The following is a 21,527-nucleotide window of genomic DNA, read 5'->3' as shown; positions in this document are numbered from 1 at the left end:
TTTGTGATTTTTTTTTCTTTCTCCCTTTTTCTCCCCAATTGTATCTGGGCAATACCCCACTCTTCTGAGCCGTTCCGGTCTCTGCTCCACCTCCTCTGCTGATCCGGGGAGGGCTGCAGACTACCACATGTCTCCTCCCATACATGTGGAGTCGGCAGCTGCTTCTTTTAACCTGACAGTGAGGAGTTTCACCAGGGTGACGTAGCATGTGGGAGGATCACACCATTCCCCCCAGTTCCCCCTCCCCCCCGAACAGGCGCCCCGACCAACCAGAGGAGGCGCTAGTGCAGCGACCAGGACACATACCCACATCTGGCTCCCCACCCACAGACACGGCCAATTGTGTCTGTAGGAACGCCCGACCAATCCGGAGGTAACACGGGGATTCAACCTGGCGAACCCCATGTTGGTAGGCAGTGGAATAGACCGCTACGCTACCCGCACGCCCCGCTTATAGTTTTACCACTGGAGACTATGGCACTTCCAGGTGGCAGTGAGGGGAATAAGGTGAATTATTTTTGGTTCATCCGGTGTTCCTCCAGTTCTCCTGTGCTGAGATCAACAGTGAATGATTTGAAGACGTCTGGGTGGTGTGGCGGTCTGTCCGTTGCCTACCAACACAGGGCTCTCCGGTTCGAATCCCCGTGTTACCTCCGGCTTGGTCGGCTGTCCCTACAATTGGCCGTGTCTGGGGGTGGGAAGCCAGATGTGGGTATGTGTTCTGGTCGCTGCACTAGCGCCTCCTCTAGTTGGTCGGGGCGCCTGTTCGTGGGGGGAGGGGGAACTGGGAGGAATAGCGTGATCCTCCCACGCGTCCCCCTGGTGAAACTCCTCACTGTCAGGTGAAAAGTGGCTGGTGACTCCACATGTATCAGAGGAGGTACATATATGGTAGTCTGCAGCCCTCCCCGGATTGACAGAGGGGGTGGAGCAGTGATGGGAAGGCTCAGAAGAGTGGGGTAATTGGCCGGGTACAATTGGGGAGAAAAAGGGAAAAAAACAAAAAAACTGAATGATTTGCTGGCTTGCAAAATACAATCAACTTCTCGTTTACTTTCAACACTCGTACCCGAATACGTAATGTTTTGGTTTCGACACTATCTCTGCACGATCTAAGTCAACTGCAGATGTGAGTCGTGCACACATACGCCTGACTCAGATCGGGGAGTGACAGAAAGCAGCGTTGGACGAGCGAGCTAGAGAGTGAGTGAAGAGAGGGAGCAGCAATAGTGAGAACGAATGTTTTTCAAAGGTAACACAAGTGGAAGGGCAGTCCAGTGAGCATTAACTGCGAGTGTCTGACCCTCTGAGGGAGGAGGTGTGAAGTCTGATGGCCACAGGCAGGAATGACCTCCTGTGGTGCTCTGGTGCATTTCGGCAGAATGAGTCCATCACTGAAAGTACTCCTGTGCCCGACCAGCACGTCATGGGGTGGGTGGGAGACATTGTCCATGATGGCACATAACTTCAACAGCGTCCTCCCCTCAGAAACCACCGCCAGAGAATCCAGTTTCACCCTCACGTCGTCACCGGCCTTGCGGATCAGTTTATTGAGCCTGTTTGCATCTGCTACCCCCAACCTGCTGCCCCAACACACAGCAGCAAACAGGAGAGCACTGGCCACCACAGACTCACACCACATCCTGAGCATTGTCTGGCAGATGTTGAAGGACCTCAGCCTCCTCAAGAAGTAGAGACGGCTCTGTCCCTTCTTGTAGAGGGCATCAGTGTTCTTAGCCCAGCCCAGTTTAATGTCGATATACACCCCCATGTACTTATGGTATTCCACGGTGTCCACACTGACCCCCTGGATGGAGACAGAGGTCACTGGTGTCATAGTCACATGGTGATGTCATCACATGATGTCATTCCATGGCATCATCATGTCACATTTGGCTAACCACTCAGAGCCATTCATCCGAATGACTTCACGCTTGATACTTTGCATCCTCAGCAATACACCTGCCAAGTATGAAGTCCATCGCTGAACAGTTGTCGAGAAAATTGGAGGACAGATATACATACAGACAGATAGAGATTCTTTCCAATATAGTATGATAGCATGCACAATGCCCTCATGTGGCGATAAGTCCTAAACTTGCCCTTTTATCTCATAGTTTTGTGTTGGATAATGAGAGAGATTGATCCACCCAGGGAGCAAAGCTGTTTATGTGCAAATCCCCTTCCCCGCTGTAATATTTGCAGGATTCTGTATGCTCCTTTCAAAACTATTGTGCTACTACACAAGAGGAGATTTTTTTTTTGGACCGATGTTTATCCATTAAATGATATCTAAACATCATGAGAGACATTTGCCTCATACTGTTTCTCAAGTTGAAAGTCCACAAGGTTGGTCACTTGAATTCTCAGCCTGAAGAGTGTATTTGTTTGTGGACTGAGAGCACTTTGTCTTCCTATGCACAATGAAGAGTTATGTATTGATTTGTCTCCAGGACCTTGTCCAACTGGGTTTACGAGCTTGACAAGTGGTCACCTTCTGTGGTCAAAATAGCTTACAAGGTGAGACAGAGCTTTCTTTTTTCTGTTTTCTTTATTTCTCTCAAGCTTAATTCTGATTCCGGGAGGATCTTTTCCCTCAGGTGTTATTTGACTGTCTTGTTGACTTCTGTCTTCTGAAAGGGCACCCCGTCCTTGCGCCGGGGTCTGGTACCTCAGCTCCGTAGTGGGAAGTTCAATGTTTTGCTCACCACGTATGAATACATCATCAAGGACAAGCACATACTGGCAAAGGTGAAAGAGCTCAAAGTTCTGCTCTCTCTCTCTCGCTCTCTCGCTCTCTCTCTCGCTCTCTCTCTCTCTTTCTCTCTCTCGTTCATGAATATGTCATCAAGGACAAGCACGTAATGGCAAAGGTGAAAACTTAAAGTTCTGCTCTCTCTATTTCTCTCTCTCTCACACACACACACACACACAGATTTACACACAAATGTAAGTACTTACAAATTCTGCCATGTGAGTTGCAACATAAGTATCCACAAATGCTTTTCTGGTTTGCTGTTGACTAGATGGGTACAGAAGAGGTTGCAGGGGGCGTCCGGGTAGCGTGGCGGTCTATTCCGTTGCCTACCAACACAGGGATCTCTGGTTTGAATCCCTGTGTTGCCTCCGGCATGGTCGGGCATCCCTACAGACACAATTGGCCGTGTCTATGGGAGGGAAGCTGGATGTGGGTATGTGTCCTGGTTGCTGCACCTGCGCCTCCTCTGGTTGGTCGGGGCACCTGTTCAGGGGGGAATAGCGTGATCCTCCCACGGGCTACGTCCCCCTGGTGAAACTCCCCACCGTCAGAATAAAAGAAGTGGCCGGTGGCACCACATGTATCAAAGGAGACACGTGGTAGTCTGCAGCCCTCCCTGGATCGGCAGAGGGGGTGGAGCAGCGACTGGGACATCTCAGAAGGGTGGGGTAATTGGCCAGGTACAATTGGTGAGAAAAAGGGGGGAACCCCCCCCCCCCAAAAAAAAGGGTTGCAAGTAGGCTGAGATACGTTAAGGGGAAGTATTTGAAAGTACACTTTTCTGTGATCGAAGCCCATTTATAAACACCACCTTGGTTGTGCTTGGAGGTTTACATAAAGGTGAAGAATACTCATGATGTACACTTTGACCTAGGTCTGTTGTTTAGCTGAAAGAGTTGCATCATCAAATGGCACCGCTTAAGTTTTTTAACATAGCACCATGGCAACTGCAACATCTGAAGCCTGCTGAGATACTGACCATTGCTGATAAATGATAACTCCTCATCCCCGTACAGATTCGCTGGAAGTACATGATTGTGGACGAGGGCCACCGTATGAAGAACCACCACTGCAAGCTGACCCAGGTGCTGAACACTCATTACGTGGCTCCCCGCCGCCTGCTGCTCACCGGCACGCCACTGCAGAACAAACTGCCCGAGCTGTGGGCCCTGCTCAACTTCCTGCTCCCCACCATCTTCAAGAGCTGCAGTACCTTTGAGCAGTGGTTCAACGCCCCGTTTGCCATGACAGGAGAGAGGGTAGGAGCCTTAAATAGCTGTACGCTGTAAACTGATGTTTTCTTTTCATTAGGATTTGGACTTTATTTTAAAATATGATCGAGCAGTTCACCTTTCTATTAGTTTAATTTCCTTTGTTGGAAAGCTGAGGGGGATGGAACGGGAGAGAAGGCTCTGATGGAATTATGGCTGCTTTACTGCTCTGCGTCAAAGGTGACAGTGGGGCTCAGCTGTAGGATACAGCAAAGTGTCCGTAACTAAGCCGAGGAATACACTGTAGCCTACAGTCGCCTCCTCAAAAATGTAAATGCACATTGAGGCTTTGCAGGGTACACAGACACTGCAAGAGGTTTTGCTTGGGCCACTTGCATGCAGTGTGTCTCAGGTGCCAGCACCTGGCAGTTGAGCCATCGCTTGCATTTGGCAGACAAACATTGAATTCCCCGTCCTCCTGGCTCAACAGGTTCAGTGGTCTACAGACCATCTCCTCTCCCAACCTAATTTTCCCCTTCTTAGTAATGACAACCAAATTAGCTCTTGTTGCTTATCCAGCGGAGGTTTTTGTAATGAAACCCGTCTCCTCACTGCTGTTGTTACCAGTGAATATGAGCAAACGTAAAGGTGATGAATTATCTCTGCCAGGCGGTAGCCTGGAGGGTTATGCGTTTGGTCGCATGCGTGTGTGTGTGTGTGTGTGTGTGTGTGTGTGTGTGTGTGTGTGTGTGTGTGTTTGCATGTCTGTCCGCAGCTAATGTCGCATTCTGCTGGACCCATCAGCCTAATATTTTTTGTCCACAGTTATGACTGTATGATCAAGAACAAATCATGGTTGCAGTGATTCAAAACCTTTGAAAAACATTTGTTTTCTCTCTCTCTCTCTCTCTCTCTCTCTCTCTCTCTCTCTCTCTCTCTCTCTCTCTCTCTCTCTCTCTCTCTCTCTCTCTCTCTCTCTCTCTCTCTCAATTCAATTCAGTATTTCAATTCAATATGTGCTTTATTGGCATGGCATACAGCTGTGTACATATTGCCAAAGCATGTAAAACAACAACACAACTGTGATTATAATGACAGCCACAACAACAATGATTATGATATCAAACAATAGCAATAGGTACCGTCACCCACTGTCTCTCAGGTTGTGGCAGGAAAATATAAATCTTGCTGCAATGCTTGCTGCTGGCCCCCCTCGCAGGACCACCCGCAGCTTACCTGCGTCGTCCATTTCCTGGTACTCTGGAATCACATGTTCCAGCTCCTTGACAAAAGCCCGTCGCAGTTTTTCAAATGTTTCGCATTTAAGGAGAGAGTGCACCTCTGTCTCCACCTCATCTGTCATGCATTGACCACATGTTCATTGCTCTTTTGGCAACCACGTCTTTTTATGTCTCCCCTTTTCAATGGCTAGACTGTGGTCACTGAGCCTGTGTTTGGTGAGGATCTATCACTGCTTCCTGTCTCTGACAGTTAAGAGGTATTCTTCCAAATCATAGTTTGTTTTTAGGGCCCGACAGACTTCTAGCTTGTTTTGAGTTTTGATTTCAGCGTTCCAATGTTTCAAATAATTGTTCTTGCTTTGTTTTATAGCCTGATTTACCCTCATGTTTGTTTTATAGCCTGATTTATCCTCATGTTGGTTTATTTTATAGCTGATTTATTCTCATGTTTGTTTGTTTTATAGTCTGATTTATCTTCATGTTGGTTTGGAATGCTGTGCTGGCCTGAGGTTGGTTGGTCTTAGTATTTGTTAAAGGGTTAGTGAGTCTCAGAGCCAGCTGCTTCAGGGGACTCTTTTCGGGGTTCAGTTCTTGGGTTTTTAGAGCTTTAAAGTGCAATGTATTTGTTGGGCTTGTATTTAAGTGCATCCAGAAATTTAGAGATCATTTTTGTACATTTATCAATAATGGAAACCGGCCTAATTCTGCCCTACATGCGTTGTTTGGTGTTTTCCTTTGTATTTTCAGAATCATTCTACAGAATTCAGCATGTAGGGTTTCTGCTGGATGCTTGTCAGTGTAGCTGGAAAAACTGAGTGGACCCCATACCTCACTTCCATATAGCGCAATGGGCAGAATTACACTATCAAACAGTTTGCACCAGATGGAGATTGGATTATCAATGTTAAAGAATTTATTTTTAATTGCATATAGAGCTCTGCGAGCTTTTTGTTTTAGGTTATTCACTGCTGTACTGAAACTCCCTGATGCTGTAATAATTAGACCCAGTTAAGTATACTGCATCGTATGCTCTAAGGTGATGCTACCCAGAGTCAACTGGTATCTATTTTCCTGACATCTGGGCTTCTTCTGGAAGATCATTACTTTTTGTCTTTTTTGGATTTATTGATGGGGCCCAGTGCTGGCAATAGTTCTCAAGCAGGTCTAGTAGTTGTTGTAGCCCACCTGCGGTTGGTGACAACAAAACTAGATCATCTGCATAAAGCAAAAAGTTTACTTCCATGTCATACAGGGGGAGACCTGGAGCTGCAGGCAGTTCCAGCTGCACCGCCAGTTCATTAATATATATATATATATATATATATATATATATATATATATATATTAAACCGTGTCGGGCTAAGTCCACAGCCCTGTCTCACCCCTCTATTCTGAGTGAAGAACTCAGTGTGTTTGTCTCCAATCTTAACTGCACATTTGTTGTCCGAATACATTGACTTTATTATGTCATACACTTTACCCCCTACACCACTTTGTAAAAGTTTATAGTATAGTCCTTCATGCCAAATATAGTCGAAAGCTTTTTTGAAGTCAATAAAACAAGCAAATATTTTTCCATTTTTGGTTTGATTCACATTTTCATTTATGAGGGTGTGTAGGGTGTAAATATGGTCCGTAGTCCGGTGATTTGGGAGGAAGCCAGTTTGACCTTTGCTCAGGACATTGTGTTCGTTAAGGAGGGTTATAATTCGATTGTTCAAAATGCTATTAAACATCTTCCCCAGTTTACTGTTCACACAAATGCCTCTGAAATTATTAGGATCCAATTTGTCTCCATTTTTATGAATAGGAGTTCTAAGCCCTTTGCTCCAGGTGTCAGGAAAATATCCCGAACTTAGAAGGATGTTGAATAATTGGAGTACTGCCCTTTGCAGCTCAGCTGTGCTGTTTTTAAGCATCTCACTTCTGATGCTGTCAGGGCCACAAACTTTATTGGGTTTTAAGGATTTGAATTCTGTGCCAGTTCTTCTTGTGTTATTGGAAAATCCAGCGGGTTTTGGTTGTCTTTTATAGTGCATTCGAGCAACCGTAATTTCTGTTTCATCAAATTGGAATTGAAATTTGAGTGTTCTTGTTGGATTTCCGAATAGATATGTTCGTAATGATTTTTCCAAATTTCTCCATTTTGGATAGGCAGGTCTTGTGGTTTTGTAGAGCTCAAATTATTCCACATTTCCCTGAATTGGTTTTGATTCAGGGACTTTTCTATTTCCTGTAGGGTTCTATCTACATGGCTTTGTTTTTTCATTCTTAATGTGTGTTTATATTGTTTTAATTTTCCGCTATATTTCTTTCTTTTATCCATATCTTGAGGTTGGTAGTGTTTCAGGTTTGACAGTTTACGCAGTTCCTTTCTCATATTTTTACAATCGTTGTCAAACCATTTTTCATTTTTAAGTTGTTTATTTTTTTTAATTGTAGGTCCTTGGTAGGGCCATGTTTGCTGCCGTCTGAAAGATACAATTGATTTCATTGACAGCTTGGTTGGTACTCTCCTTATTAGTTTCAAACGGTTTGTTAATGAAGTTAGTAATCATATTAACTAATTTGGATTAATTTAGGATATTGATACATTTTTCTGAACTGTCTGGAGCCCATCTGTAGGTCTTATTAATTTTGAACAGCTTGCTGGGCTCCTCTATAGGCATTTGAGTCAGGTTAATAGTTTTGAAGAAAATCATAATTTGGTTATGGTCAGAAAGAGGAGTTTGTTGTCTGACAGTGAATGTGTTGAAGGAGGTGGGGTCCATGTCAGTTATTGCATAGTCAACTACACTAGCTCCAAGACCTGAACAACATGTGAACCTTCCCAAAGAGTCTCCTCTGATCCTACCATTAAGCGTGTACAGGCCAGAGGTGCGACAGAGGTGCACTAGCCCCTTACCAGCCTTGTTCACAGTACAGTCGAGGGAGCTCCTTTTGATGAGGCTTGGTGAGAGGTACAGGGAATGTTGACCAAACACATGTCTGTTACCCTGAGGTTCAATGGTATCACTCATTGAACCTGTTCTTGCGTTAAAATCTCCGCACAGCAGCACATTTCCCTGGGCCTGGAAAAGGCTTACCTCTTCATGGAGATTACTCAGGAAATCCTCATCATAATATGGGGATTCAATTGGGGGAGAATATAGAGCACAGAGATAGATATCTTTGTTTGATATGCCAATTTTATTGCTGAGTTTTAGTCAGCAGTGGGATGTTCCAATTTTAATTTTTGAAATGTGGGTGGCTAAATATCCTCTGTACCAAATCAAAATACCTCCGGAATCTCGTCCACGATGTACTGAGTTGAGTTTAGTTGATGGAATAATTATTTCATTGTATCCTGAGGGACAGTGGGTGATTATGTCTTCACGACACCAGGTTTCAGTTAACATGACTATGTCAACATTGTTGATGTTTTTTAAGAAGTCAGGGTCTCTACTCTTCATCCCAAAGGAAGATGAGAAGAGACCCTGGATGTTCCAACAAGAGATAGAAAAAGAACGCATGAAATGGAAACATACAGTGAGTTTCTTTTGTGAGACAAAGAATTATTATGTTACAGTGGAAGAAGACATAGATAACTCTTACTAAAATACCTCACTATCGATATTGTGGGCATTATTATACACACCCAGAGCCAAATCAACACTCAGGATTCCCCCGTGTCAGTGGTTACCCCATCAAGACCTGATGAGACTTGGAGGTCGCCCTAGATGCTGCTAAAAAGAGACCCCAGGGCTTAAAGGGTTAAAGGCAAACAACAGAGCAGCGAGAACAGTAAGGCAGCTCAAGCTCAGAAAGTTATATGACTCCGGTGTACTGCAGCCATCCAGAATCCCAGATGACATCCAGACCCACATCATGATATCCACATAATATCGATAAATTGCCCTGCCCTTGTCTGTAGTGCACAAAATAGTGTGGGAATTATGTGGCTTGGACTGGCAGTCTATTCTGTGTGTGTGTGTGTGTGTGTGTGTGTGTGTGTGTGTGTGTGTGTGTGTGTGTGTGTGTGTGTGTGTGTGTGTGTGTGTGTGTGTGTGTGTGTGTATGCAGCACTCTGGAGCACAGGGTGTGGAGCATCTCCTTTATCTCTCCCAGCTCAGTCTTAGCTGGGGCAGTGGGTGTGTGTGTGTGGGGGGGGGGGGGGCTGGGCTACTACAGCAGCATAGCTTTGTGGCCTGTGCTGTGGGGGACTGGCTCTGTCAGGTGTTTCTGCCTGCTTTTGGAGGGGTTGGGTGCACAGGTTTCTTGGACCTGGGGGAAGCAGCACGTAGGCGTGGGGGTGTGTAGGGCTTTCGGCCCAAAGGTGAGTATGGAGTATGGGTTTGGGGGGAAAGGGGTCCAGGTATTGCTGTGTGCTCTTGGGGGAAAAGGGGGGTTTCTGGGGATGTGTGTGTGTGTGTGTGTGGGGGGGGGGGTTTCTGGTCTGTAGTCTCCTTCTGACGGAGGATAGGTGAGTGTGGTTGGGTTGCGGCCCAAAGCAACATCTTTTAGGGTGCTCGCAAAAATCCGCACCCTCTCCTTGTGAAGGTGCAGTCCGTCGTAGAGGTCTGGAGGCTGATGCCTGAATGGTGAGCCAGGTGGACATTGGGAAGAGCAGCACAGCCTCTGCTGATGTCTGTGTTGATTCCGTGGATTATATGGGGTGGGGTGTCAGCCGTGGCAGCAGTGTTGACACGACGATCTGTGCCTCTGGGAATTGTCCACTTGCTCTCTCTGCCACTCTACGCACCGCCACAGCCGTGTCACTGTGCAGAGAGTGCAGGTCATTGGTCCCGGTGTGGATGATGATGCGCTGCGGACTCCCAAGAGATTCCTTGTTCAGGAGCTGTAGTGCATGGCCAGTAGTGCTGCATCGTTTTGCTGTCACGTGATATCCGGGGAACAGTTTCTGAGGGTCCATGAACTTCTGGTTTGAGTCCATGAGCAGGGCTATGTGTGGGCGCTGCTTGTTTGTCTTGGTGGGAGGAGATTGGTTGGGTGGGGGAGTTTGTGTGCTTTGTGTGAGGGGTGTCTGTGTGTCTGTGTGAGTGGTCTCTGTATCATGTTTGTTGGTTGTTCTAGTGTCAGGGGAGGTGTGATGGTCTGTATGGGTCTTAGTGGCATTGTTTTGGGAGACTGAAGCCCTGGCCCTGGTGTTCTCTTGGAGCTCTGTTCTAAGATCCTCCAGCTGTTTCATGAGGTTCCTCTCTTTCAGTAGCGCCTCCTTCTCTAGTTGTGCTACTTGGGAATGTAGGTTTTGGTTTTCCACCTGTAGCTCCTTCACGGTCTCTTGCTTCACACCTGTAGCTGCTTTACGGTCTCTCTCTCTCTGTCTTTCTCATTTTTGTTTTTGTTTGGGGGGGGGGGTTTGCACTTGCACTTCACACTTGCCCCAATTGCACTTGGCCACTTACCACACTCTTCTGAGCCGTCCCGGTCGCTGCTCCACCCCCTCTGCCGATCCGGGGAGGGCTGCAGACTACCACATGACTCCTCCCATACATTTGGAGTCACCAGCCCCTTCTTTTCACCTGACAGTGAGGCGTTTAACCAGGGGGATGTAGCATGTGGGAGGATCACACTATTCCCCACAGTTCCCCCTCCCCCCTGAACAGGCAGCCCGACTAACCAGAGGAGGCGCTAGTGCAGCGACTAGGACACATACCCACATCCGGCTTCCCATCTGCAGACACGGCCAATTGTGTCTGTGGGGATGCTCGACCAAGCCGGAGGCAACATGGGGATTCGAACAACTGATCCCCGTGTTGGTAGGCAACGGAATAGACCGCTACGATACCCGGACGCCCCTATCTCTCATGTTTGAAGCCAGCGCTGGCTGACCTGACTGTGGTTTTCTGGAACATTGGTGAAGGCAGAGCTAGATAGCAACCAATATGGTTGCATCGTAAACATTTTCTTTTTGGAACGTCCAAGTTCATATTAGACTTGGTCGCATTCATGCAAGGGTCCACCTAGGAGGCTGCGCATCCACAGACTGACAAGCAGCATGTTTTTATTAGGTAGATTTTTTTAGCATCAAAAAGACATGCTTGTTAGAGTTAATACTCCTGCCTGTGCCCCTGAGCAAGGCAGTGGAAAGAAGAACTGGAGTTGGTCCCCAGGCGCTGCAGCCGCCCACTGCTCCTATACAATAGGATGAGTTAGAGGCACCCCGGTGGCTCACCTGGTAGAGTGCGTACCACGTAAGGTTGAGTTCTTACCACAGCAGCTGGGGTTTGAATCTGGCCCACGCCCTATGCTGCATGTCATCCCCTCTCTCTCTCCCCTGCCTTTCCTGTCTCTCTACTATTGCTATCAAATAAAGGCAGAAAATGCCAAAAAATAATCTTAAAAAAAAAAAAAACAATAGGATGGGTTAAATGCAGAGAACAAATTCAAAGTGGCATTCTTTCTTTTCTTGTAGCTTTACCGCTGCCCCATGCTCATCTCAGTGTGGAACCATAAATTAGGCTTCATTTGGCTGCTGATTTAAAACCTTATGGACTGCATAATTATTCCTGAAAAATCACAGAAAGGTGAATCAGTTCATCTGAACACGTTTATTGAGAGAGAAGCATTTCATCACTCATCTAAGTGACCTCTTCAGTCTCACCTGACTGCAGGCTTCCCCACCCTTATAAAGAATACAGTACAACCGACTGCAGGTATCCCACCCTTATAAACAGTACAGTGGCGTAACGACCCAAACAAGTGATTAGTTTCATATGCAAATTACTGTGACTATTAATTAGAGTTTTGGTGGCCATGTGTACTATTCACAGAGGATTTGGGAATGGTTGCATCACAGCATTGTAAGATAGTGACAGATTTACTCTTAGCCCCCCCCTCCCCCCTTAGCTGGATTATTGAGCATGCATAAAGACATATTCTTGGAAAAATCCTACTCGAGTACATTTTATCCATAGTTTATGGAATATATTACAAAGATCTACAATGTGCTTTGCGATGTGGTGTCAGATAATCTCTTTGGTTTGTCAAGGTGGACCTCAACGAGGAGGAGACCATTCTGATCATTCGCCGTTTGCATAAGGTGCTCCGTCCATTCTTACTACGCCGACTGAAGAAAGAAGTGGAGTCTCAGCTGCCAGAGAAGGTGAGTTGAACCCAAGCGGTGGACTTTGATAAATGGTTAAGCATCACAAACCTTTCAGAATTTCATGCAGTGCACATTCTCATCTTTTCAGTTGATTGGCTTTGTGTTGTCTAACACAGCATCAGTGAAGCTACGTGGTAGTTTTGTTAAGAGGTCACATAGCTAACATAATATTGCCTGGGAGCTTCTTATCTTGGTATAACAAATGGGAGTGTAGATATGTTAAAAATTAATGTTCATTAAGAATCTGATATTGGTGATAAAGTGAAATAGTCACAGTCACACTGTTGGAAATGAAAACCAGGGGAGGACTTACAATGCTAGAAAACAAAAAAAAAATCTTTGGTTGTTAACATCACTTTGTCATCTTTTTTTGTTTTGTTTGAGGACTTATTAAGCAGGCGGCACGGTGGTGCAGTGGTTGGTGCGGTCGCCTCACAGCAAGAAGGTCCTGGGTTTGAGCCCCGGGGTAGTCCAACCTTGGGGGTCGTCCCGGGTCATCCTCTGTGTGGAGTTTGCATTTTCTCCCCATGTCTGCGTGGGTTTCCTCCGGGTGCTCTGGTTTGGATTAAATGAAATAGTTTTCCACCACCTTTGGATTTACCAGACTCGGCTGATCTGTCCATACGGAAAATTAGGAATGAATCCACAGGTTATGACTTACATGGTCAAACAAGTCACAGATTGGGCCTTTAACAGTCAAATATTGAGTTTAAGAAAAAGAGGTGCTCCATCAAGTGTTAGAAAAAGGTACAGAGGTCATTTCTATTCTCAGAAATATTCCTGAGATTAGGGGCCATGATTCTAAATGTTTGATGGCACTTTCTGTTCTTATTCCTTTTTATTTTTTTGTCATATTTTATGTCAAAACAGCTCACTCAGCATAACCGGTGAAATAGCTTCAGTCAGTTTCTTTGTGGGTTTATTTGTGTTTGCCTTTATCATTTGCACAGGTGGAGTATGTCATAAAATGTGACATGTCAGCTATCCAGAAAGTTCTGTACCGCCACATGCAGAAAGGCATCCTCCTCACAGATGGCTCTGAAAAGGATAAGAAGGTAAAGATGCCAAGCTCCCCTCAATCACCTGCTTTCACACCCTTATTTATAGTCCGTGGTCCTATAGCTTATTTGGTGGAGCGCCTGGTGTTGTGAAATATACCTTGACTGGCATGGCACTTGATACTCCTGAAAGTTGGACGTTCGATTCCCACTGGGGCCACCCATACTGTAATGTTATGCAGTTATTTCATTTGGAGCATTTTATGTCCTTGTACTAGAAAAATGTTTTCGGGAAGCACTCATTTCTGTTCAGGGTTCCCACAACTTCTGAAAATCTAGAAAGCCTGAAAATGGTTTGGACGGGCGTCCGGGTAGTGTATCAGTTTATTCCGTGGCCTACCAACACGGGGATCACCAGACCCAATCCCCGTGTTGCCTCCGGCTTGGTCGGGCATCCCTACAGGCACAATTGGCCGTGTCTGTGGGCAGGAAGCCGGATGTGGGTGTGTGTCCTGGTCGCTGCACTAGCACCTCCTCTGGTCGGTCGGGGAAACTGTTCGGGGGGGAACTGGGGGGAATGGCGTGATCCTCCCACATGCTACGTCACCGTGGTGAAACTCCTCACTGTCAGGTGAAAAGAAACAGCTAGCATGTATCGGAGGAGGCATGTGGTAGTCTGCAGCCCTCCCCGGATCAGCAGAGGGGGTGGAGCAGCAACCGAGATAGCTTGGAAGAGTGGGGTAATTGGCCGGGTACAATTGGGGGGGAGGGGGCACAAAAAAAAAAGAAAGAAAATTGTTTGGATTAAATGAAATAGTTTTCCAGTCAAGGAGCGTAACAGGAAAATGATCAAATTGATGAAAAGTCCTGGAACTATTAATGGGGGCTTGGAAATTGTAAGGCTATTTTATGAAATTGTATTTGTGTCAGCTGAGATGGCATATATTTAGCTGCTGGGATGTAACATCAGTGTTTGACGTTTGAGTGAGACACTAAGTGAGTAGCTAAAAGTCATACAGTCCATTTAGAGACTGTTGAGGCTTCCAGTGATGGTTAATACTAGATAATATCACCTTCTTCTGTCAGCAACAGCTGTTGTGTATATCCAAGTGAACGTCATGGAAAATGTCCTTGAAAAGTCCTGCAAAGTGATTTCCTAAAAAGAGTGGGAACCCCAACTTGTTCTATTTTGATTTGTCCACCATCAAGCCTGAAATTAGTTAGAACACTTTTGATTACTTTGTGAGACTTGCAGAGGAAATTGAGCAAGCCGCTGGTAGCTTTCCAATGCTGTCATAGCGCCACATAAATTATTTTCTACTAACGTCTTTGAAATTCATTTTAAAATGTGGAACTTTATATTAAGCAAAAAGAAATACTATTATGATTTCAGAGTTCAGGGTGTGTTTTTATTTGTGATTGGATATTTTAACTTTCTTATTCTTATTTTGTCTCCTAATGGTTTCTTCCAGGGCAAAGGAGGGGCTAAGACCCTGATGAACACCATAATGCAGTTGAAGAAGATCTGCAACCACCCATATATGTTCCAGCACATTGAGGTGAGCACTGCTTGGCCCGGACCTTAAATCAGTGTTTCCCAACCCAGTCCTCAAGGAACACCATCCTGCAGATTTTCTTTGCAACCCTGAATAGGTACCTGTTTGTAGTTATTCAACTAATCAGCAATGAATTATGTCAGATGTTGCACACCTTGCATAATTAAGTGCTGTGAGATGATTGGTTGAGTAAGTACAAGCAGGGCTACCTATGCAGGGTACAATGAAAATCTGCAGGATAGGTGTTCCTTGAGGAATGGCTTGGGAAACGCTGCCTTAAATCAGGGTCATTGGTGTGATCTACATAGTGTTTCTTTCTTTATTATAGAGCTGGGTACCCACCAGAGTACATGTCTTTATGCATGCTCATTAATCGGAAATCACAGAAGTTGCATCAGTTCATCCGGACACAATGTTTATTGAGACTCCTTGGAGACTAAAGTGGTCACTTATACTGGCCAAAAAAACCTGCTAACATCCGCCTTTTTACATTGACCAAAGGCGGACATTAGCGGGTTTTTTGCGGGTTTTTTGACCAATGTGAAAGGGGTATTAGATGAGTGATGAAAAGTTTCTCTCCAACGTTGTGTCCAGATGAACTGATTCACCTTTCTGTGACACTAGAATACATAATTTTCAATCATTGTCTTAAACCTACACTTTTATGGTGTCCGGGTGGTGTGGCAGTCTATTCCGTTGCCTACCAACATGGGGATCAGCAGTTCGAATCCCTGTGTTACCTCCGGCTTGCTCGGGCGTTCCTACAGACAGAATTGGCCATGTCTGCGAGTGGGAAGCCGGATGTGGGTATGTGTCCTGGTCGCTGCACTTGCGCCTCCTCTGGTCGGTCGGGGCGCCTGTTCGGGGGGGGAGGGGGAACTGGGGGGAGTAGCATGATCCTCCCACGCACTATGTCCCCCTGGTGAAACTCCTCACTGTCAGGTGAAAAGAAGCGGCTGGTGACTCCACGTATATCGGAGGAGATGTGCTAGTCTGCAGCCCTCCTTGGATCAGCAGAGGGGGTGGAGCAGCGACCGAAACGGCTCGGAAGAGTTGGCCGGATAGGGGAGAAAAAGGGGGCAAAATCAAGAGATATAAAAAAAAGGGTTCTGTTTTGTGCAAAACTGCAATGGAAACCCGCCTGTAGAATAACCATTAACTAGTATAAAAGTAGATCGATCACTCAAGGGTGGCCAGGAGTGATGGAGGAGTCATGGAAAGTACAACTTTCACTGCAAATCTCTTTTATTTTGAAGGTTTTTGGCACTTAATATCTGAAAACCAATAGTGTAATTCAGTAAAGCAAAGGGTGCAGTAGCCCAGCTCATACCAAGGTGTTGAAAGTTTGTAAAAGTATGGAAAATTATTTTGGACTTTGTTCTAAGAAGTCTCGAAAGTTATGGAAAATATTGTTTTTCAGTCCTGAAACACAAATGACAACATATTCCATGCAGCTTTAGACCCACTTCCATTTCATATGCTGTGGTGCTTTGTATAAAGAATAACAACTAGAAAGTGTAGTGGTCTGGATGACACTCATGTTACCCTGCCACTAATAGATGGAAAAAATCCAAAATGAAACTGAGGTCTGAAAAGCAATTATGTTATTACACAGTGTGAACAAACCGTGCAGGATGAGTCATTTTCCAATTCCCATCCATAATGTCATGTAAAACTCATAAATGAGCTGTCGACTGGTAGAACTACAAATGGCCGACTGATGGATGCAAATTTTTTGTTGGTCATCTCAAGGTTTTTATATTTTCTGAAGGACACCGAATTTTCTACTGCAAAATCGTATTCTGTAAAAGCCACCTACTGCTTGGCCTTAGGAACTTAGTTTTTCACTGATAGTTTAAAAAGCACTTCATATGCTTTGTCCTCAACTGCCTAAAGGCCAACAGCCAATCTTTTCCCTTTTGTAGGAATCTTTTGCTGAGCACTTGGGCTATCCAAATGGCATCATTAATGGGTAAGTAAAACTACAAGTGTTAGAAGTCAGTGTTCAAGTGTATTGTAGTATTTTTATTAGTCACTGTGTAATATTTTATAGTGTCCATTCTGAACAAATTGCGATGCAAATGGCAAGTCTGGATGCCCAAAACTCAGTTACAAAATCTTCAATCATTCTGTCAAACTTCAGAAAAGTTTCATACACTTGTATAACACGACATGTTTCAGAGGGAATTAAAACAGATGAGTCATAGCAGAGATAAAATATACAGGCCTTGTGAACCAGATGTGTAAATGCCCAGATACAGTGGGTGGGTTTCACAGTTTTCTGTAGTTTTTCGGCCTAGCAAAATGCTTGGCGTACACAGGTAGCTGAATTGCATGTTTCCGTGATGTGATTTTGGATCTTCATGCCATCCGGTCCTTGTGGTATAACCAAAGTGAGAGCTCTGTCCGCATTCTCGGCACAAAGTCAAACACGTTTTCGGTGGGTGTCGGACTCCGCCAAGGTTGTCCCTTGTCTCCGATTCTGTTTGTGATATTCATGGACAGGATCTCAAGGCGCAGCCAAGGTGAGGAGATTGTCCATTTTGGGAACCTCAGAATTGCATCACTGCTCTTCGCAGATGATGAAGTTTTGTTGGCTTCATCAGAACGTGACCTCCAGTGCGCACTGGGGCGGTTTGCAGCTGAGTGTGAAATGGCCGGGATGAGAGTCAGCACCTCCAAATTTGAGATTGTGGTTCTCTACCGGAAAATGGTGGATTGCTCCCTCCGGGTTGGGGATGAGTTGTTGCCTCAAGTGAAGGAGTTCAAGTATCTCGGGGTCTTGTTCACGAGTGAGGGTAAGATGGAGCGACAACATCTGCATTACTGCAGCGTCAGCAGTAATGCAGATGTTGTACTGGACCATTGTGGTGAAGAGGGAGCTGAGCCGGAAGGCAAAGTTCTCATTTTACCAGTCAGTCTTTGTTCCAACCCTCACCTATGGTCATGAGCTTTGGGTAGTGACCAAAAGGGTGAGATCACGGATACAAACGGCTGAAATGAGTTTCCTCCGTAGGGTGTCTGGGCTCAGCCATAGAGATAGGGTGAGGAGCTCGGACATCCGGAGGGAGCTCGGAGTAGAGCCGCTGCTGCTTCACATCAAAAGGAGCCAGTTGAGATGGTTCAGGCATCTGATTAGGATGCCTCCTGGACGTCTTCCTTTGGAGGTTTACCAGGCACAGCTAACTGGGAGGAGACCCCGGGGTAGACCCAGAACTCGCTGGAGGGACTACATGTCCAATCTGGCCTGGGAACACCTTGGGATCCCCAGGAGGAGCTGGAGGGCGTTGCTGGGGAGAGGGACGTCTGGAGTGCCCTACTTGGGTTGCTGCCACTGCGACTCAACCCCGGAGAAGTGGCTGATGATGAATGAATGAATCCCAGATGTGGGTGTGCGGTAATGTGATCTCACTAAATCCTGTCTGGATGATCAGGTCTTTGAAATCACGTTAAAATGACACTTGTAACTGGGGTGTTCCCTTTCAGTCGATTCACTCGGTACAACACATTGTATGGGATATAACGCCCCCTTGAGTCTGGGTAAAGACACTTCTATTCACGCCTGAAAGGCAAATGATGTATGGTGACACATGGTGGCCTGGTCCCACCCCCTAGGCTATAGAGCATCGTCCCCAGTAGCATCCCTCAGTTCTGTCACTCTTCAGCTCGTGAAGAACACCTTAAAAATATAGCAGAAAACTTAGAAAACATTGGGGTTAGCTTACTGGTTCCGCCGGGGTAGTCTGACAACAGCCTCTTATTGGCAAGTCAGCTTTCCATAGAGTACTATTTTGAAAAACAAAATAAAAAAAAAAGTGGTGTAGATAAGGGTTTTTGGACAACCCTGGTATGCAAAAACCACAGACACCGAAGTACACACCTCCAAAATCTCAGCAGCGTGTTGACTGAATTTGCGGACCCTCATGTCACACCAATGCTTATTATTCAAATAGGGAAGTATATTTTATACTTATTTGCAAAATGTCTCATTCTCTAACTCAGCAAACACGTACATGGTTGTTGAACACATACTGCAACTGTCCATTCATCGCACAACGAAGCTGTAGCTGTTATGCTGCACAAAACCTCACTAACTTGTTTACACAGTAAATACATAGTTTTTATTTGCCCTGTTTTGGCCTTGTGTTTTTGCTGTTTTTACTCCTCTATTTGGTTTCCTGATTCATTTTGCATTTCTTGTATTTTTTGCAATAAACCCAACATTGCACACGTGTACGCACATGAGTGCTTAGTGCAAATTTTACGGTAAACCTTATGTGCATATTTGCCTCAGTGCAACACACATGTTCTCCAGTATGCTGATGCTTTAGTAAATCACACCTTCTTTTGGAATTTTCCCCCTTTTTCTCCCCAATTGTACTTGGCCAATTACCCCACTCTTCTGAGCCATCCTGGTCTCTGCTCCACCCCCTCTGCTGATCCGGGGAGGGCTGCAGACTACCACATGCCTCCTCCCATACATGTGGAGTCACCAGCCACTTCTTTTCACCTGACTGTGAGGAGTTTCACCAGGGGGACGTAGCGCATGGGGGGACGTAGTGCATGGGAGGCTCACGCCATTCCCCCCAGTCCCCCCCCTGAATAGGCGCCCTGACCAACCAGAGGAGGCGCTAGTACAGTGACCAGGACACCTACCTACATCCGGGTTCCCATCCACAGACACGGCCAATTGTGTCTGTAGGGACGCCCGACCAAGCCGGAGGTAACACGGGGATTCGAACCGGCGATCCCTGTGTTGGTAGGCAACGGAATAGACTGCCACGCCACTCGGACGCCCCCTTGTCTTTCCTTTGAAAAATTGCAAATCATTTTATTTGCAATTTATGATTTATCATTTTCTTGTCTGTCTTTTAAAAACTTGCAAAACATTTTATTTTAAAGTTAAAGGTGTGTCAGCTTGACCAACATGTTGCCTTGTTGTCTGTATGTCTTGTCTGTTCTTGTGTTGTAATAAGAGTCACAAGGGCAACTGAAATCATCATCAGTATTGATCTTACATATGATTCATGTTACATTTCATCACCTCCCAACAGGCATGAGCTCTATCGGGCCTCTGGGAAATTTGAGCTGCTAGATCGCATCCTGCCCAAGCTACTAGCCACCAACCACAGAGTCCTCCTTTTCTGCCAGATGACCTCTCTGATGACCATCATGGAAGACTACTTTGCCTACCGCAACTTTCTCTATCTGCGTCTGGATGGTGGGTACACATGTTCAGCACATTTTGAATGAATCTAAATTAGATTTGGCAAGTAAGATATGTTCTTTTATTAATCCCCTTAGGCAAATTCATCCTCTGCAATTAACCGTCCTAGCCGTGTTGCTAGCAGCAGTGGGTGGCCACTATGCAGCACCTGGGGGCCAACTCCAGTTCTTTTAACCATGCCTCGGTCAGGGGCACAGACAGGCGTATTAACCCTAACACACATATCTTTGATGGTGGGAGGAAACCGGAGCACCCAGAGGACACGGGGAGAACATGCAACACAGACACGGGGAGAACATGCAAACTCCACACAGAAAGTACCTGGGACGGCCTGGGGTTCGAACCCAGGACCTTCTTGCTTTGAGACAATGGTTCTAACCACTTGGCCACCATGCTTCCTAGTGATTATCCTTAAAGATTAAAGGCTAAATGAACCAAGTCTCTTAAAAAAGGAGAATCTGTGGTTGTAATGACAGGATTTGTCTCCAAATCTGGGAAATATTAACTACTCAGCATATCTGAGCCCTGTGTGCGGTGTCAGAGATTAAAAATGGCCCCAAATCAGTAGATTGGGCGCTCAATAAAGATAATGTTTAGCGGCTGCAGGCAGCTATTACAATGTTGAATTTTCTGCTCCTTACCGGCTTGTGTAAAGGGCAGGCATCAAAATGCTCCCTTATGTCCCCGTTTTTGTTTTGTTTTTTCTTTTCTTTTCTATGAGATTCCAAGGTGAAAATAAGAGCTTCGAGGAAGGAACATTGTTCAGATGTTGAAATAAAGGGTTGATAAATCTATCGTCTCAGATGCCAGCCATAATTATGGGTCTAATTATAATAAGACCCTTAACATGTGTGCTACCCTGCATATTAGACATTTAGCTTCCACAGCTATTAACAATTAGGAACTTACTTGTGTTGCACAAGATTAACTTCAAACCCCCAGCCATATAGTAAAGAGTACAAGACTCAGAATCACAGAATTCAGTCAGATATATTCAGTTTTCTGTGTCCAGGAAATAGAAAGAACCAATTTCCACAGCATTACAAGCCCCTGGCATCGAGAGGACCTGCTTTACAATAATCTTTACATCATTAATCAGGCAGCAATCTAAAACAGCTGATACTGTTGCCTTGAGACTGCCAACTCAGCCCTTCACAAACTGGATCTCTTCAGCAGTTAAGAATTAAAATTATGGCTTACCCAGATAACATAGTGGTCTTCTGATTCGAGGTTAGGGGCTGGAAAGTAAATTAGTGTGGGAGTCTCTATCTGAAACCATGGCATTCTTAAAATTCCCAGAAGGAACCTCACCGAATGTTCTTGGCCTCTTAAAATAGTCAGACTTCTTATATTCAGTTTAAGTCTAGGTTTGTCAAAAGAATGAAAATATATCAGCGGTGAGGTCTCTGATAGCCATCGCTATCCACA

The 21,527-nt window shown here is 45.5% G+C and overlaps 1 protein-coding gene across 2 annotated transcripts in view; it reads left to right on the top strand.

Moving 5' to 3' along the window:
* smarca2 (SWI/SNF related, matrix associated, actin dependent regulator of chromatin, subfamily a, member 2) overlaps window positions 1-21,527 on the top strand; it is an 86,234-nt gene that overhangs the window by 33,190 nt on the left and 31,517 nt on the right. For both annotated transcript variants that reach the window (XM_056291303.1, XM_056291383.1), the window contains 8 exons: window positions 2,454-2,520; window positions 2,641-2,751; window positions 3,775-4,017; window positions 12,202-12,315; window positions 13,269-13,373; window positions 14,789-14,875; window positions 16,798-16,844; window positions 19,927-20,093. In XM_056291303.1, the coding sequence (XP_056147278.1) occupies window positions 2,454-2,520; window positions 2,641-2,751; window positions 3,775-4,017; window positions 12,202-12,315; window positions 13,269-13,373; window positions 14,789-14,875; window positions 16,798-16,844; window positions 19,927-20,093 (941 nt within the window). The remainder of the gene's footprint in view (window positions 1-2,453; window positions 2,521-2,640; window positions 2,752-3,774; window positions 4,018-12,201; window positions 12,316-13,268; window positions 13,374-14,788; window positions 14,876-16,797; window positions 16,845-19,926; window positions 20,094-21,527) is intronic.

The sequence above is a fragment of the Lampris incognitus genome, chromosome 1 (genome assembly GCF_029633865.1).
Source record: "Lampris incognitus isolate fLamInc1 chromosome 1, fLamInc1.hap2, whole genome shotgun sequence".
Lineage (NCBI taxonomy): Eukaryota > Metazoa > Chordata > Actinopteri > Lampriformes > Lampridae > Lampris > Lampris incognitus.
Note: the sequence above shows the minus strand (reverse complement) of the source record. Positions and strands in the feature narration are given on the sequence as shown.